This window comes from Apteryx rowi, unplaced genomic scaffold, assembly GCF_003343035.1.
Source record: "Apteryx rowi isolate R43461 unplaced genomic scaffold, aptRow1 scaffold_972, whole genome shotgun sequence".
Lineage (NCBI taxonomy): Eukaryota > Metazoa > Chordata > Aves > Apterygiformes > Apterygidae > Apteryx > Apteryx rowi.
The window spans coordinates 207825-225333 of NW_020451285.1; the positions used below are offsets into that span (position 1 = coordinate 207825).

The 17509-nt window shown below is 38.6% G+C and overlaps 1 protein-coding gene across 1 annotated transcript in view; it reads left to right on the forward strand.

The window, feature by feature from the left end:
- Window positions 1–16191, forward strand: part of LOC112960530 (mitogen-activated protein kinase kinase kinase 15-like) — a 51386-nt gene extending 35195 nt beyond the window's left edge. The window contains 9 exon segments of the mRNA XM_026054876.1: window positions 8483–8653; window positions 9633–9745; window positions 10736–10765; window positions 10768–10891; window positions 11505–11655; window positions 12073–12180; window positions 13542–13591; window positions 15260–15355; window positions 16081–16191. Coding sequence (XP_025910661.1) covers window positions 8483–8653; window positions 9633–9745; window positions 10736–10765; window positions 10768–10891; window positions 11505–11655; window positions 12073–12180; window positions 13542–13591; window positions 15260–15355; window positions 16081–16150 — 913 coding nt within the window. The 3' untranslated portion in view covers window positions 16151–16191.
- Window positions 16192–17509: the final 1318 nt, after the last annotated feature.

A 17509-nucleotide genomic window follows, 5' to 3' on the forward strand; every position in this document is an offset into this window, starting at 1 on the left:
CACAGATACAGGAAGTCCCCTAATTAAAGGTTCTGTTTAAGGTGTCTACAATGTGATTTTTCTTTTCAAGTATAGAGCATTCTAAAATGTGTTTAAAAATCCCGTTGTCTTCAGCAATAAATGTGAATGCACCTTTATTAACTAGTCTTCATGTTTTCAAGATAGAGTTCCTGTAAATGAGGACACGCATTTTGTGGCGAGTCTTTGGCTGAAGGGATTTGTTCAGTCAGAAACAGAAGACAGTCATGGAGGATGGCCCCCAGTGGCCTCAGGTGTGCAGTCATCCTTCCTCCTGCAGCTCCCAGCCCCTATGCATTACCGGCACCCCAACTCCTCAAGTGAGTGTCTCACCACCCTTGGCTGGTGCAAGTCCATGACAGAACCCCATGGTGAGACCATTTCTTGTGTGAGATGAGGCAGGAGGTTTTTTGTTTTTTTTTTTTTTTTTTTAGTACTTGATCATGCAGCCATCATATGTCATCAGCAAGTACACACAAGACCTGAATTTAAGTTGTAATAACAACCTTAATTTCTGATTTTTTTTTTTTAATTTTGAGTTTTGTGCAGTTTTAAAGAGTGCTCTTGTGTGTTGTGCCATAAATTGCGTGTCACTGCATTTGTGACTTCTGTGCCCACTCTGTGATATCACATTAAGAAAAATGCTCATAGACTACTTTCTTTTATTTAATGACTTTAGAGTAAAATGAACCCTTTCCTGTTCCGGGGTTAGTATTTTTTAGTATTGCCTCAAATTATTGAAAAGCATTGAGCAAGTGACACGAACAGGACAAATCACAATCAAAATCAATGGGACAGAAAAGTGTTTCAGTCCATTTCCATGAATTTTACTTACCTGTAATCAGGTTAAGAGAATAATGAAAGAGGATGCTAGCTTGGTCTTTACTGTTTTAATTCTTGTTGCTGTGTATGTGTGAATATTAGCAAAGCATAGGGTTTGTTTGTTTGTTTGTTTGTTTTTTTACTGTCAATTCAAATGGTAAGTGTGGTTGTCCACTGGCTGTTTGCTTAGGATCTACTTCGGTAACTTAGGGTGGCACAGCAAAGATTTTACGGAGTTGCAGTACACTTGTGTTCTAATTAGTATTTTTCAATTGGCCTTCTTTACTAAGCCTGGAGTTTCCAGAAAATCCTCAGTTTCAACTTCTGGCAGCTTGCAAAGAGGCCAAGGGTTATGCCAAATTTTGTACAAAACAGAGTAGATGATAGCTGAACTATAAAGACTTCAGTTTCTTTCCAAGGCAGTTCCATCTTCATTTATATTAAAGCTGAGGGCAGCTGCAGTTGCTGTTATTTAATTCGGCATGCTGTGTTTTAACAAGCAACATACTGTAATAAAAAAAAAAAAAGGCAATTAGTAAGTGAAGGGAGTAGCAGGGTGCAAGTAGTAAATTACTAGTCATCATGAATAACAGTAGCCATAGGAAGTTATTCCCATTGAAAAACACTGGGTTATTTAAAATGTAATTCTGTTCTCAAAAATGATCCGATAAAAATCGCATCATGGGGTTCCTCGTTTTATAGCAGTGGTTTGCATGTAACATCTGAAGTGTATATGAGGAAAAAAATGTTGCTTTTTTTTTTTTTCATTGTCATATCTGACTAGAGACTAGCAAATTTAGTTCCAGTCTCAAAGTCCGGTTTGGGCTCTCGTTCCCTCACCTCACTACAGTGAATATTAATATGCCAAATTGTGTCCTCAGTGATGTGTGCGACTCAGTTAACTTGCAACAGGGTTAGTTTCTTGTTTTACGTGCCTATGTAATAACTCTAATTCCAATTCTAATTCCAATTAGTTATTGCAATTCTAAATAATTACAAATTTGTCTGAATTTTTTTTTTTGCTGTAGATTTAAGTATAGTGGATAGCAGTCTAGCTCATCAGTTTTTATAAACTACTAGTCTGATATGGCATCATTAAGACATAACTAACTCTCCATCGTATTTTTATTCAAGAGAGTTCAAAATAAATATTTTAATATCAGCTAAATATTTATCATTGCTGTAAGTAAAGGTATTGCATAAGATAATGAATGTACCCATTCAGAAAATATTTGATCTTCATATACAATACTGGGTATATTTATACTTACAGATTAAGTTGTCTCATGTTCACATTACTCTGCAATGTGACAATATGATCATGTTTTTAATGGTAATGCTCAGTAAACTGTTGATAGCTGTTAAGGCTGAAATCATGAGGTAAACAAGATTCATATAAATACAGTGGCAGAAAAAAAGAGATTGCTCTCTTTGACTATACCAGGTTTTCAGAATTGTTTGTTATTGTTTGGTTTATTCCCCTGTACTTTCCTCTTCCAGAAATATCTGTTCGCTTATAGAATTCTTAAAAATAGTAACAAAAGATCAAATCAGTGAGTCAAAATGAAATATAGAGGAAACCAAAGGAGGATTCCCTTGAACAAATTACTCTTCACTCATGTAAGACCTTCTTACAGTATATACTCTTTTTTCCAGCTAGGCAGCTAGCAACAGGGGAAGAGGTGAASAGAAGGTGAGGGGAAGGGGGGGGGGGAGGATTATGTCAGCTGTTGTTTGCAGAGCGCCCTAATTCTTGTCCCAGTAAAATCTGTGCAATGCTCAGATGTTAACCTCATCGGACAAAGAATTGGCTCACTGAGTGTGGTTCTGGTTCCCTAATCGTGCCAGCATTTTAAAGGCGGTAAAACCAGCCTGTGAAACATAAAGAGTTTTTGTTATAGGGATATTTAAAGCAGAAGTGGCATAATGACTGGTATAGAGAGAAGGATCCAGGGAAGACAATGGATTTGAGGGAGAGGAAAGAAGTGTGAAGCCATGAAACCAAAAAGCAAGAAAAAAAAAAAAAAAAAGGATTTTGCGTGTTGCTGTAAGGCAGTGTCATTCCAGGTGAGAGTGAGTGCCATGAATATGATGTCTGAGTAATTTTTGAGACCTAGGGGAGAAAAACAGTGTAAGGATGACTATTTGGCTCAGAGTAAAGTTCTGTCTAGCATGGATGCTTGTTTCTGACAGTGGTCTATAGCAGATACCTAGGAAAAAGTATGGAGACAGGAAAATGTATAGTGATACATCTCCCTAAATACTCCCACCGTTTCCAGCAGCTTGTGGCTCAGGGACTTCCTGAGACAGCAGTAGTAAATTTTGTATTTATCAAGTAAATTTGTGAAGGGGAAAGGAGCATAGATTTGTGAAGAGATTGTTTTCTGCAAATTATGATTGATTGTTGGTTTTGTAGCCTCTCCCCATTGCTGCAAACTCAGAAAACTTGAACAAACTGAAACAAAACCCAACAAGTTATTCTTGGACTTGGCAGGGGGAGGAGGGCAGGGACTTAGGGAAGTGGGGGAGGAACTGCCTTGAGGAAGGAGCATCTCTGGGGCCATTAACAGTTACAAATTCATAATCTGAGACTTAATGTCTCCGATCCCTTAGTTATCGATAGCTGAGGAGGATGCCATGCATGCAATATGGGGAGAGAGCACTGAACGCCTTCCTGTGCACCTTGAGGACTTGCCACTTTGTGGTGCATTTGTTCCCCTGTGGAAATAAGGAAACGGATCTCAGCAGCACAGCGTACCTTGGGGCTTCTAAATCCAAGCAAAAGTTTTTTGTTACTGAAGTTGCGAAGTTGTAGAACAGGAGCTTGTTTTTGAAAGGGAGAGGAGGGAAGGGGGAGGAAGGGAGAAAACCCTTTTCTAAATTAGTATTAGGAGGCTTTCAAATTTGTCCTGCTTTCTGAAAGAAGTGATATTGATTCATTTTACAACTTATCCCATAGCTTCAGAGGAAAGTGGGTTTTTTTTTTTTTTTTTGAACTGAATACATCTCATTACGAATCAGAATGTCGGACTCCAACCCTGGGTTAAGACAAAACACGACGAACAGTGGGATGGGATGGAGAGCAAAATAGAACACGTGATACAAAACTGAAGTCACCCTGTAACTGTAGGCATAATTTTATCGTACCTTAATTGTGTTCATTCATTTTTCTGAACACTGTTCACACAAGTCTAAAAATTTAGTTTTATTATGTATTAAACTATTTTCATCAGGTTTGCGACCCAACAGAGGGATTCAGAGAAATAAAGGAGGAACAGATAATGGGGCATGATGGGGAGACAGGTAAATGGGAGGCTTATGTAGACAGGGAAGCGAGAGGAAAGCTTCTGGGATTAAGAAAGCATGGCAGAATAAGCAGACAGATAAATCACATGGCAACATTGCAGTGGTCAAATTAGCTGACTGGCAAGCGAATTGGTGAGCAGTTTCTGGAGACTGCAACCTATCTGGCAATACTAAACTGGCAAAAAGACAGCATGACTGATTTAGAAGAATTGACAAGAGGCTATGAAGGTGTCTTGCAGAAGCCTTCTTTGGAAAAAATGGAAGATCATTTTAGAGTCCTTTCTCATATCTGTACTTAGTCATTTCTGTTTGAAAAGTCTATCGAAGCTGTCTTCATATGGAAGCCATTCCACTGATTGTTCTCTCCCTTCTTCATGTTGTTTTTAGCCCTATAAGTTTAGTTTCTTTTTGAGGTACAGCCCCAGTTTGTATACATTACTGAAGACTAGTGTGTTGGATATTTATGTAATGACATCGTGATGTTTTTAATTTTACCTGCTATCCATTTCCTGTTAATCCTAGCATTTTGTTTGTGGGGTTTTCAGTGTTTTGTTTAGCACTGGGATGTTTTCATAATTTCAGATCATGGGATGACATTTGACATATTGTTGTTTTTACAATTTATATGAATTTTGGGGGTGATGTAGGTTGGAGATAATGCCCATTTTAAAGCTAACATAAACACAATATTCACATGCAAAAAACCCCTCTTGGTTTCACACAACGTATTATAAGCTGTATGTTGCAGCAGAATTGTTTTGGATGCTGAAATTTTTTGTAGATCCCCTAGCAACTGAACAAGCTTATGGGAAATCATTTCATTTAGGTCTATGAAGTGAGATTTTGCATTTAACTCAGGCTTCCCCTCTGCCACAAATTGACATATCATAAATGGTTTTGACAATTCCCCATCTCCCCACCCCCAAAAAACCCAAGCAAACCATGAACAGCAAGTCTTATTTTTACTTCATGTGCATACAGGCATGTTTAAGGTAGGATGCATCTTATCCAGCCATAGAGGGGCTGACAGATTAATATGTTGAAGTGTGCCAATAAATTATTCCTGTTTTTAATGCGGTCTATTTAGTCCCCAAAGTGATTAGTGCATGTGCTAGCATGAGCAATGTACGTGTTTTAGAGCAAACGAGCCTGTAACAAAGGAGCAGTAAAATGCACTGTGTGGCCCTTACTGCAGTAGCATAGTGTCATTCTGCTCTAGCTTATAAAAATTCATATTCGGGGGATTTGCTTAGCAGAGTTGGTCTCACCTGGTGCGCTGACCTGCAGCAGTAAGAGAACACTTTCAGCTTTCGTTCTCTTGCCGGTACATCATAACATACAGTACTTCAGCTTTGTCTCACAACCTCAGAGAGGTAGTGGCACCTCTCTTCTTGGAGGTTTTCAAGATTTGGCTAGACAAAGCCAAGGCTGCCCTGATCTAGTGCTGAGTATGGTCTCCCTCTGAGCAGCAGATTAGACTAGACAACCTCCAGAGGTCCCTTCCTTGTGTGTGATTCACTCTGCTGTTGGGAGTTGCAGTGGGGGAAGCTAAGGTATTTGATATTGGGCCAGAAAGATAAAAGTCAGTGTTGTTGCCTCAAAAGCTTAATGTAATTTCTTTTATTGTATTGATAGCACCACAGACCCTGAAACAAATAGTAAGCTGTCAGGCATACAGATCCTGAAGTGTCAGGGATGAAATAGGGATAAATATTTGTCTTGGTGCAGCATAATAGATGCTTTATATTATCAAACAGTGTATGTCCATATTGACCTACAGAAGTTGATTGTAGCCTAAATTAAGTTTTGATGCTTCTGTTCTATATTTTCTTGGTCAACCTGCTTTTGGGGATTACTTTAAAAGGCAATAACTGGTCCTAAGTTTGTGGGTTATAATAAATGATATGCTGAGTTTGTATTGCCCAATGTGCATCTAATTATGCTGGTGCAAGAAATATAGTTTAATAAAAGATATCTAAACAGATTTTTATATTTGATAATGTCTTATGTTAGCTTAATGTATACTTATTTAAAATAAACAAAATTTAGCACAGAACAGTATACTTTAATAATGGTCTGTTCCTTCTATAAGGACTGAATAAATAACAGCATTCCCTGATAAGAGATAGAATCTTTTAGTTTTATTTTGAGTCTTTAGTATACTGGGTTTTTTTAGGGTTTGGTCCTTTGAAATTCTCCTAGTATTGGCTTCAGGTGGGTACAAGTTCATCCTTTGATGTCCAAAAGTGTTGATCTGTGCAGTGGCCTGTTCTAACCAGAGTCTCGCTTTATGTAGCGTAGTCTTTTTCTTTAAAGTTGTGCTCTTTCAACCAATAAATAGCACATCTTAATGTTATCATTAATATTTAACTTGTTCTCACACAAGGCAGAGTTGAGTCAAAGTTTGTCTTGTCTTGGAAGCAGCTAGTGATTTTTATTTTTTTTATTTTTATTTTTCATGCATTTCTTTCTTTTTTCAGCAAACCTTGAATGCATGCCAAATTCTGTGATGTCATGGTAGGCATATGCTTACCGGGGACTGCTGAACTTGTTTTTCAGGACTAATTTTGTTCTAAGCTATGCTTACCTGACTTTCTTTTTTTTCATATGAACAACAGTGAAACTTGGGTAATATTGTTGAGAGAATCTGGTTAGTTTCAAACAGGTTTGGTTACACAGAATCACAGAATCGCTGAGGTTGGAAGGGACCTCTGGAGATCATCTAGTCCAACCCCCCTGCTCAAGCAGGGTCACCTAGAGCACATTGCACAGGATCGTGTCCAGGCGGGTTTTGAATATCTCCAGAGAAGGAGACTCCACCACCTCTCGGGGCAACCTGTTCCAGTGCTCTGTCACCCTCACAGTGAAGAAGTATTTCCTCATTAGAGAATAGAGGTTAGAGAATGTTGAGCAGTAAAATGCATTTATCTGCATGCTTCTTCTTCATTTTATTTCCTGTAAAGCAGAAAGAAGATGCTGACTTTCTCTTTGCACGCCCATTAGAGATGACTGGTCTGAATTTCAGAACAACCTGAATTCAGTCAATCTGAAGAAAAAATGCTTTTTCAAAAATATTCAAGTATTTGCTGCAAAAATTTACACTGTGCTTGTGCCATCACAAGCAGTACATAACTAGTTATAAATCTGTTTACTCATGTAATGTTCTCTGTCACCTAACATGCACAGAAGCATGARTTTTTGCTACAAATGAGATGTTACTGGTCATAGTCCAACAACTCATTACGTAATGAACTGAACCATTTTACAGCAAATGTTAATCCTTTAGGACATGCAAATGCTTAATTTACCAGAAACCGCTATCTGCTACTGGTATTGCTGACGAAGTAATTGTAGTACTTGTAAACCTGTTCCTGGATACCTAGGTTGGGATCAGCAAACTAAAACAGTACTGAAAAGGAGTTGGTAAATACTTTAAATCTCTCTAGTGATTAAAACGTCTTGAAGAGGCTATTAATCTCTAAAGCTGTGTTTGTATTACTCTTGCAAATAAACATTTTTGTTTGTCCTAAGTGATTTTTTTTTTTTTTTTTTTTTGCAAATAGTGAATTCTAAACCCTCTAAAAACAACAAGGTCATATGAGTAAAAAATTCTGATGTTGTGTTTGATAATTCAACACTTAAACTATTGGTTAAATATCTTTTTTTCTTACTAAAATTGATAAATATTCATCGAAATAAGCTTATGACCACTGTTTGTTTTCTAAACCTTTTCTGCAGTCTGAAGAATTTTAATTCAGAAAGGAATATAGCTTAGTGGTGTGTTTTTCCCCCCCTCCCCACCATTGTAGTTCAAATGCCCCATGTTGAGCTCCATCATTCTTTTGGCTGAAGTAGAAATGACATGGCTTCTCCCGCACTCAGACAGTATTGCTCAGTATTGGCCCTGTATCCTCTGGGTTCAAGATTACAAATCCTGGGCATAGCTAAATGAGTTGTCAGCTTGACTGCTGAAAGCAGCCAGCTTTCTCTAAGTATTTTCAGGAATAATCACTAAGCAAGCATCTGTTTCCCTTCACAGTACACACACAGTCTGTCTGCATGTGCATGAAGGAATCATGTGAGATGGCAGATTTTTTTCATAGAAGAATTTTCTTTTTAGATGAGCTAGAAGTAGAGTCCCCCGATAGTTGAATACGTTTGTTTTTTATATCAACCAACTGACAATCGTGCCTCAGTATAAATAAAACAAAATCTGTATATAGTAATGATGGATGAATTCTAGGATAGATAGGGGATAATGTTAATCTACCATCTTGCAGTCACTTTTTCAGATCTGAACTAATTTATTTTATTTTCTGTATTTATTTGATTTCAGAAGAAACAATGCGGGTGACAGGGAGAAGGCACTGCAAGTTGTGCTTCAAGTCCTGCAGACGTGTGATCACCCTGCTCCAGATATGTTTTGCTTATGTGGGAGGATCTACAAGGATGTGTTTCTTGATTCTGACTGTAAAGATACCAGTAGTCAAGATCATGCCATTGAATGGTAACAGCAAAAAAACAAAAAATCTCTATTTAAAAAAATTTTCAGACTTGTACTTCTGTTTATGAAAAGTAGGGCTGTGACAATTAAAAAAGATCAAATGTTCTACTTGTTCTCTTCTTAACACAGTCCTGTTTGAGCAATTGGTTTACTGAGAACCAGGTCTTTGGACATGTGTTTTTGAGGGAAGGATTGGCAGTGATTTACTGTGTGGTGTTGTATGCGTGGTGTTTTTTTTGAGAGCGCTTATTTATTTTTAAGTTTCTCTTGCTTCTTTCTATAGACTTTATTTTGAATATAGAATGTTACACAGGTAGTTTATTGGAGGAGGTACTCACCTAACATCCTGTTCACATATGTGTGTTCGTATAATCGTAAAAACTACTGCTGATTAAAATGATGTAAGTTAGCGTTTTGGGTTTGCATGGCAACTGTGAAAATACCCCTGTCTGTCTCAATTTTTCCCCAGATCACCTTAACAATACAACATGGATGGGTAGTAGTGAACTTTCAGGATTCAGATGGATCTCTGATTCTGTACCAGCTTGTGCTATGTGTTCAGCTTCTGTGAAGTGTGTCTCAGTTACTTTTGATGAATATGAAGTTTTAAAACAAAGGATTTGGAGCCTTTTTATAAAACTCAACCTGAAGACTAGTGTTTTTATGGCTTTTCTCATACCATAATATAATAAAATTACATTCTATTGCATTTAAGAGTTAGTTTTGCAATAACTGTTTCCAACTTGATTTTCACAAAACTGCACAAGCTGGTAGGACATAAAATCGTAAGCAAAAGTTTTTCTTCCTCACCATTAGAGGAAAAAAAACACTTTATTTCAAATGGCCTTTGCTAAGAGTGCCATTGGTACCAACTAGCCATATAGTCCTTGCAGTAAACTGATAGCTTAAAACACCTACTAAAACTTTGTAGTATTTAGTTCTATTATACAGTGACACGTTAGCTCTTGACTGCTCTCTGCAGGTATCGCAAAGGATTTGAACTCCAGTCAACTCTGTACTCTGGAATTAACCTTGCAGTTCTGCTACTTGTTGCAGGGCAACAGTTTGAAAGCTCAATAGAACTGAGAAAAATAGGTGAGTATCCACACAGCGCCACAGACAAGTTCCTGCCCCCTTTCCCAGTGGAAAAAAAAAGGACAATGTTTATAGAGATGGGCTGTAGGGATAGAAAGGCAGTCCGGGCTTTTTAATGGTGGATCCTGGATAGCAGTCTRAAACAAAGGGATCTTGAAGGAATATTTGTTCATTCTTGCCTTGGGGTAGCTCTCTAGCAAGTAGGCCCACCTAAAGGGCCCCAGGAATGGGGAGGGAACAAGGAAGGACTGCATCCAGCACCATCTATAAACTGCCTCTCCAGCACCCCTGACATTATCCCATTGCATAGCCAACAGGGGACAAAGGCAGGAGGTGACACAGCATGGCCCAGCGTTCCTCAGTGAAGCTGGGAAAGAGTCCGTGGGGTTTCTGTTGTCCCTGAACTGAAAGATCCCCCAGCACATGGAAGGCTCTACTAGAATGGTTAGTAGTCTACCTAGATTCAGATGTCTTTGATATAGTGCTAACTAAAATCCACCACTCTACACATAGATCTATAAATAAATCATATGATAGAAACAGATATTCAGTTCTTCTTAGAAAAATAATAGTTAATAATTATATTTGGAATCAATCCTGTCTGAAACACACACTTGAACCTCAAAGATGAAGAACGCAAAGGCGGCTTTAAACCACTCCAGTGTCCTTACTCTGGTGTGGATTTGCCTAAGCCTCTAACCACTGATCTCTTGCAGCAGATGCAGATCTTGAGGACACAGAGATACACAGCTTACACTGAAAATCAGGGGGCAGATAGCCCAGGCAGATAGCACAAGAGCATGTGTGGTAGGAGTTCTGGCTGTCTGAAATGTATTGGGGATGTTACTTGCAACAATTTTTTTTTTTTTCTTTTTTTAAGCACTAATGCCGAATCAAGTCTTATTAGTCTTGGTATGAATTTGGTTTGAATATGAATATGGTTTTACTGATAGAAAAAAAWATATATATATATATTTTCACATTTTACAGGTGTACGGTTAAACAGTTTACTGGGAAGAAAAGCCTAGAGAAAATGAACAATTACTGGGATGTGGGGCAGTTCTTCAGTGTGAGCATGCTGGCTAATGATGTTGGTAAAGCAGTACAAGCAGCAGAGAAGCTTTTTAAGCTGAAGCCTCCAGTATGGTATGTGGAACAAGGCTGTACCTTAAGTATCCAGCTCTGGGAAATGCACAAAACGAACCTGTAGACACTTGGTGACTTAACTGCATCTTTAAATCTCAGATTTTTATAATTCTCTGACTTTGTTCTTATATGTTGGGAAGAAAAGAGGAAGAGGTGCTGGTAGGAAATTAAGTTACCCTTCATTGCTGGTTTTAGATCTCATTGAAGCACATGTCTTATTGGAAAGAATTTGGAAATTAGTGATGATTCCTTGTGAAACAGAATTCTTTTCAGAGTCTAGATAGCTGCTGCCCATCCCCCCTATTTCGTGGCTGATATCTTTTTTTAATCACTGTGTAACTACTCATGTAACTATACTCTTTTCCAATAAGATGCTGTTCATGAACATCCATGTGAACATATGACCTACAGTTTTCACTAAACTTGCTGTTCTTTCTAGAAATCTGTAAAAATCAGCACAAGCATTTTCATTTATATTAGCTTTTAAAATGCATTTAATTTTGCTTTGGATTATATTTGCAGTTACTTTGGATGTGTAAGTCAGTAAAGTGCTTTTAGTATCTGGTCAAATTCTGTTTTCTCTCTGTTAACTCACTGATTCAATACGTTCTAGGTACTTGAAATCATTAGTTCAGAATGTGATGTTAATTCAGCATTTCAAGAAACTCACCATAGAACATTCTCCTAGACAAGAAAGATTGACATTCTGGCTAGATATAATTTTTGAGGCAACGAAAGAAACAACTAATGGACTGAGATTTTCAGTAAGATGTTATGCTAAACAAGTTCTGTATGTCTTATGTTTCTGGATAGGATATAACAAGAATTGGAGGRCTCTAAACATAGCAATTATGTGCTTAGCTGCCTCTTGTCTCAAAACCCTGTATTCTGTTAATCGTGTGGGGGTTTTTTTGTTTTTTTTTTAACATTTAACCCACCATCCTAAAAGCATCCTAAAAAATACTTGTAAGTCTACTGTAACAAATCATGATGATACAGTCTTGCATATAGGAACACAGCCTCTTCCTGCCTTGTCCTGACTTTCAATCACAGCCCTCCCCCAAAATTATTTGGTCCTTACACTGAGGTTACTTATTRTCTATATCAGAGTATTGTTTTTTTCTTAAGATGCTCTTGTTGAAAAGCTGTTGTTTTACTAATGAAAAATGTTCTCTTCTCAGGTTTTAGTGATAGAGCCTACTAAAGTCTACCAGCCTGCATATGTATCAATCAACAATGAAGCAGATGAGAGATCTCTGTCTTTGTGGCATGTATCTCCCACTGAAATGGTAGAACTACTGGCAGATGCATTTCATATCTTCTGTGCTTGATTCATTGTGCTCAAAGTGCCTTTTTCACATGTAGATTTTGGAGCACTTTAAAGTTTGTTACATTTCTGTGAAGCACAAGCCTCCATATCTTTTTTTACGTGCATATGGAAAATAGTTTTTTCAGAGAAAATAAAAGGGGAGTCTAAGATTAGAACTCAGGTATTCTTAACCTCTAATTCCAAGCTTATTTCACTTGACCATGTTTCTTAGAAGTGCCTGGGCTGCTTGCCCTTCTCCTAATATTTCTCATTAGAATTGTGTGTGTTTTATTAAGATGCAGCTCAGAGCTATATAGAAAGTAGAGACCAATATTGTGTTTAACATTAAAGGAGTTGTAAAAGTTTCTACAATTATAAAAGTAGAAACTAGAAAAAAATGTATAAGTCCGTGACAAAGAAATGCCAAGAGATAAGATTTTTGGTGTCTTGGATTGTTGGATAAAGTATAGGAGATTAGGAAAGGAGTCTGCACAGTTATGGACTGTGTAATCGTTTAAAAGTGAGAAATAATTTCAGTTTCATATYGGAAGAGTTGAAATCCAGAATGTATTTGGCCAACCCTCCCTAATGTCAGAAAGACATAGGTGGAGGATAGACTAAAAGCGTAGAGAGGTGAATTGTGGAAAAGAGGCATGTTAGTCAAAACAAGAGAAGACCACATAATTACCAGGACCTGTAAACTTCTTTTCCGGTACACTGTACTACTTCTAGTGAATGTGTCTGTCTGACACAATTTTGCTTTATGGAACAAATTATTTGGGCAGATCTAGCAGTGCTAAATGAGACCCAGCTGGCAGCTGGAGATTTATGAAGGGCTACGTTCCTAGGCACAGACTGTCCTTCCTCCAGTGTGCCTCCCTGGGCCAAAGCTGTTGGCTAAATGCCTCTTGGGAAGCAGTAGGAAGTTTCTATTCCCTTCGAGCCTGAGCAGCTTAGAGAAGATTGGAGTATAGAGTCTGCTCCATGTTTAATATAAGAAGTTGATATATGGAGTCAAAACAATGTTTAGTAAATTGTACTTCAAGCTTTATTCTTCAAATTGAATTTTACATGAGGAAACGCAGTCTTTTCTTCCACCTTTCTCTGGTTAAATTCATTTTTCCTCAAGTGAGCAAATCAGCAATGTATGTCCTTTTCCCACCTACACATCAAGCTTATTTGAATTACAAAAAAAAAAAAAAAAGTGGCTGAAAAAAGATAACACTTGACTTGGAAAAATTTTATTTTGTTTATTATGCTTTGATTTTTCTTTTCAATAGTAATTCAGGATATACATCTTTGATATAGATCTTGATTGATACAGATCTTTGTTCTTTACAGAAGCAGATTCACGAATGGAATTTTACAGCCTCCTCCATTAGGGGAATAAGGTTGGTATGTCTGAAAACAGTTAAGCTTGGTTTTATGATTGCCTTAAGTGGGAAATCTGGATTCTACTGTAAACCTCTGCTTTACATGGCCTGTTGTAAAAGCTGCTTCTGTTCAACTTTGCTTGAAACACGTCACAGGAGTTTTCCATGCGTGATCAGAGCTGTATATTTTTAATGGAAATACTCATCTAAAATGTGTGTATGTAGTCTCTTCTAGATTTCCCTGTTTTCAATTGTGTATCTGCATTTTTTCATATCTACTGAGCTTCTCAGTTAATGAGCTCCTACTTCATTGTCCATTGTACTGACAGCTAGAATTCAGAGAAAGAAATTGAAATCTCTTTTCTCTGATTGCCTTCTCTCTTTAAAAATCTTCTAGCTAAAACCTGGTTCACTAGAGAACCGTTAAATGAGGCATGGACATATTTTGTGCTGAGAAAAGAATCCTTGAGCTGGAAGGAGATGGCTAGCAAAGCGTCTCAAGGGTTAGCTTTTAAACAGTTAAAGTAGTTGCTTTTTGTTACACCTAGATTAATGAAAACACTAATGATAAAAAAACTAGATCCCCAAATATTAGTACAAGGGAAGATCAGAATATTACACGGAAAGAACAGGAGTGTTCTGTGGAACTGAATTAATAGAAAAGAATCACATTTGGTATAAACAACTGCAAAATACAAGACTGCGTTTAGGAGCTTACTTTCACATCCTAATGTGGGCCACCTTGCTGCCAGAAAAGCAAGGGACAGACGCTGCAGACTAGAGGAGCCATAAGCGCAGGGAACACAGCTGGGCCTTTGCTGTCTCCCTGAGTTTGCAAATCACTTTGCTGGTGGATCAGGCCTCCCTAGGGATGTTAAATGGCTGTTGGTGGGGGCCACCTGTGTGTATAACAAGCTTAAGTGCTTGAGAAACCTGTGATACAAGCACAGCAGCAATTTAGGTACCTAATGAGGTCTGTAGCTGTCAAAGCAGAGGATTTTTGGGTTACGGTTTTGACCATAGGCATCTAAGTTTTAGGTCCCGAGTTTGTCTTCTCTGAACTTGTATAATTTATTTAAGCAAATAAACTAAGAGGAAAAAATACTTCTCTGAATAAAATGAGTAGTAATTGCTCTGAAGGTCTTCAGTTGTGCATTTGGACATAGATTGTCCCATACCTTCATTATTTGTTTCTAAGAGCAGTTTTTCATTTAAATGAATTGAATGTGATATTTTATTCTGCTAATCCAGTGTAATATGAATGTATGTGAAGTTGTTGTTGAAATCTGTGGAGCTGCTGAGCGTAACTCAGCAAAATGTTTCTAAAACACAAATTAATTACCTTCAGTCAACACATTGCACAGAAATTAATCGCATCTTAGAAAGATAACTTTTAATTAAAGGGAAATTAGTAATTCATTTGCTTTGATTCTTAATCAGTGCTGGGAATTACAAAGCTCAAAGAGGCAAATTTTTTTATACTTAATGGAGTTGCATGTTTGTTCTGTGTGACAACTTAAAATTGTCATACTTTTCAAATTGCATTAGTATGCAGTATTTTGAAATATTTTTAGTCTTGGTCTCTCAGTGTTCATAATTCAAAAAAAACAAACCTAAACTCCTTCCTGCTCCATTTCTTCTCATAGTTGCATCCAAAATAAACTTTTCTCAATGTAACTTTTACAGCATATCCAAGTTGGATGAGCGATGTTGTTTTCTTTATGTCCATGACAACTCTGATGACTTTCAAATCTACTTTTCTACAGAAAACCAGTGTAGTAGGTAAGTTCAGTTTATGTGTGGGTATTACATGTGAGATCTCTGCCCCAAATACAACTGGTTTAGTAAAGATTAAAAGCTGGCTATTTTGGTTGAAAAATAAAGTATTTGTTCTCTTATTTTCTTCATTTGTTTTCTTGATTTAGAAGCAGTGAGCTAAATTCAGTCAGTGGTTTCTGAGGCAATGAGAGCAATGTCCCATTACACTTGAATTGTTCTTTGGTTCTGATCAGTTTACCTTACAAGTCATTAGATCTGAAAAAAGGGCTTAGGTTAAAGTAGCTTATTCTAACTTATAACTATTATCTTCTTTTTCTGTCTCTTGGCCATGGTATGTAAGGTACTATATTGGTTTAGATTCCCTCATGTACCTCTTCAGTTGGACTTGGGTAAGAACAACTAGATGTACTGCAAATTGTAGCTTATATTATTTCACAGATACCCGTTATGGTTAGCATTGTGTATTTGAATATTCTCTGTAGATGAACGTGTTGTCTCTAAACAGTAGGCATGCTAACTGAATTTCAGGCCTAAACCTTTATAGACCAGATTCTTCTTGGGGATTGGTATTTAGCATATAAAACTTCCAAAGTTAAAGTAGGATTGATTTGTTAATATACTTAATATTTAGGGATAGACTGTATATTTATTTTTCTTGCAATATTTATTATCCATATATTACATAGGCTTTTCAATGTGTTTTTGATGTTTTTTGTCATATGAAACAGGATAAGCATGGAGAAAGTAAATAATAAAAGAAACCTGTGTCTAAACATGCTAGTCAGTGTGTTAGTTTGAAACCAAAGCCCACTGTGTGAGAAATCTGTTTAATCTCTTCCTGAGAGGCTGGGCTGGCAGCCAGCTCTCCTGCAGGAGGTGTGCTGCTGTTGACGAGCTGTGTYGTCAGGTAAAGGAGTTACAGGAGGAAGTTAGTAGGCTGCGCAGCATCCGAGAGGATGAGCAAGAGATAGACAAGGTATTCTCAGAGACCATACAGCTCCAGGAGTCCTAACCCCCCACAGCAGTGGAGTTGCCAGAGGGCTCTGTGCCATGTGAAACGGTACATCATAACATCATAGAAGAAGGCTGGAAACTGGTCACTGCTCGTGGGAGGAGAAAGGCTCCTACTCCTCCCGAAGACTTGCAGCTGAAGAACAGGTTTAGTGCCCTCCAGGATGAGGAGGACATGGGCATGGCTGCAAGGGAAGTACCTGGGACAACAGACCCTGTGCCCTGCCGGAACGCCCGGAAGAAGTGGCGGGTGATTGTTGTGGGGGACTCCCTGCTGCAGGGGACGGAGGCATCTATCTGCCGACTAGACCTCATGTCTGGAGAGGTTTGTGGCCTGCCGGGGGCTCGTGTGAGAGATGTCGTGCAAAGACTGCCAAGGCTAGTCCATGCTTCAGACTATTACCCACTGCTGCTCTTCCATGTGGGCGCCAATGACACCAAGGGCAAACTGGAGACCATCAAGCAGGRYKTYAGAGYTSTGGGGATGGTGGTCAAGGGTCTGGGAGCCCAGGTCATCTTCTCCTCAATCCTGCCAGTGAGGGGGATGGATGAGAGGAGGAGGAGAYGGACTTTCCAGGTTAACGACTGGCTGCGCCACTGGTGTTGGCAACAGGGTTTTGGTTTCTACGACCATAGGACCCTGTTTGAAGATCGACAACTGATGGGGAGAGATGGGATCCACCTCACGAGGCGGGGCACGCGGATCTTTGCCAACAGGTTGGCCAACCTGGTAAGGAGGGCTTTAAACTAGGAAGGATGGGGGAAGGGGAGAGTTATAGTGACAGGGTAGTTGGCAAAAGACAGCTCAAGTCGGGATRCCTCCAGCAGGTGAATGCAGCCAGGGAAGTGCGCATGGGATGTGGCTATGGAGGATCCTCTTGCATCCCTCCTGGGAAACCTGCATGCTCGATCGCCTCTCTGAAATGCCTGTACACCAATGCATGCAGCATGGGGAACAAACAGGAAGAACTAGAGATGTGTGTGCGGTCGCAGGGCCATGATCTCATTGCCATTACAGAGACATGGTGGGATAGCTCTCATGACTGGAGTGCTGTCATGGATGGCTACGTGCTTTTTAGGAAAGACAGGCCAGGAAAGCGAGGTGGTGGAGTTGCTCTTTATGTGCGAGAGCAACTGGAATGTATG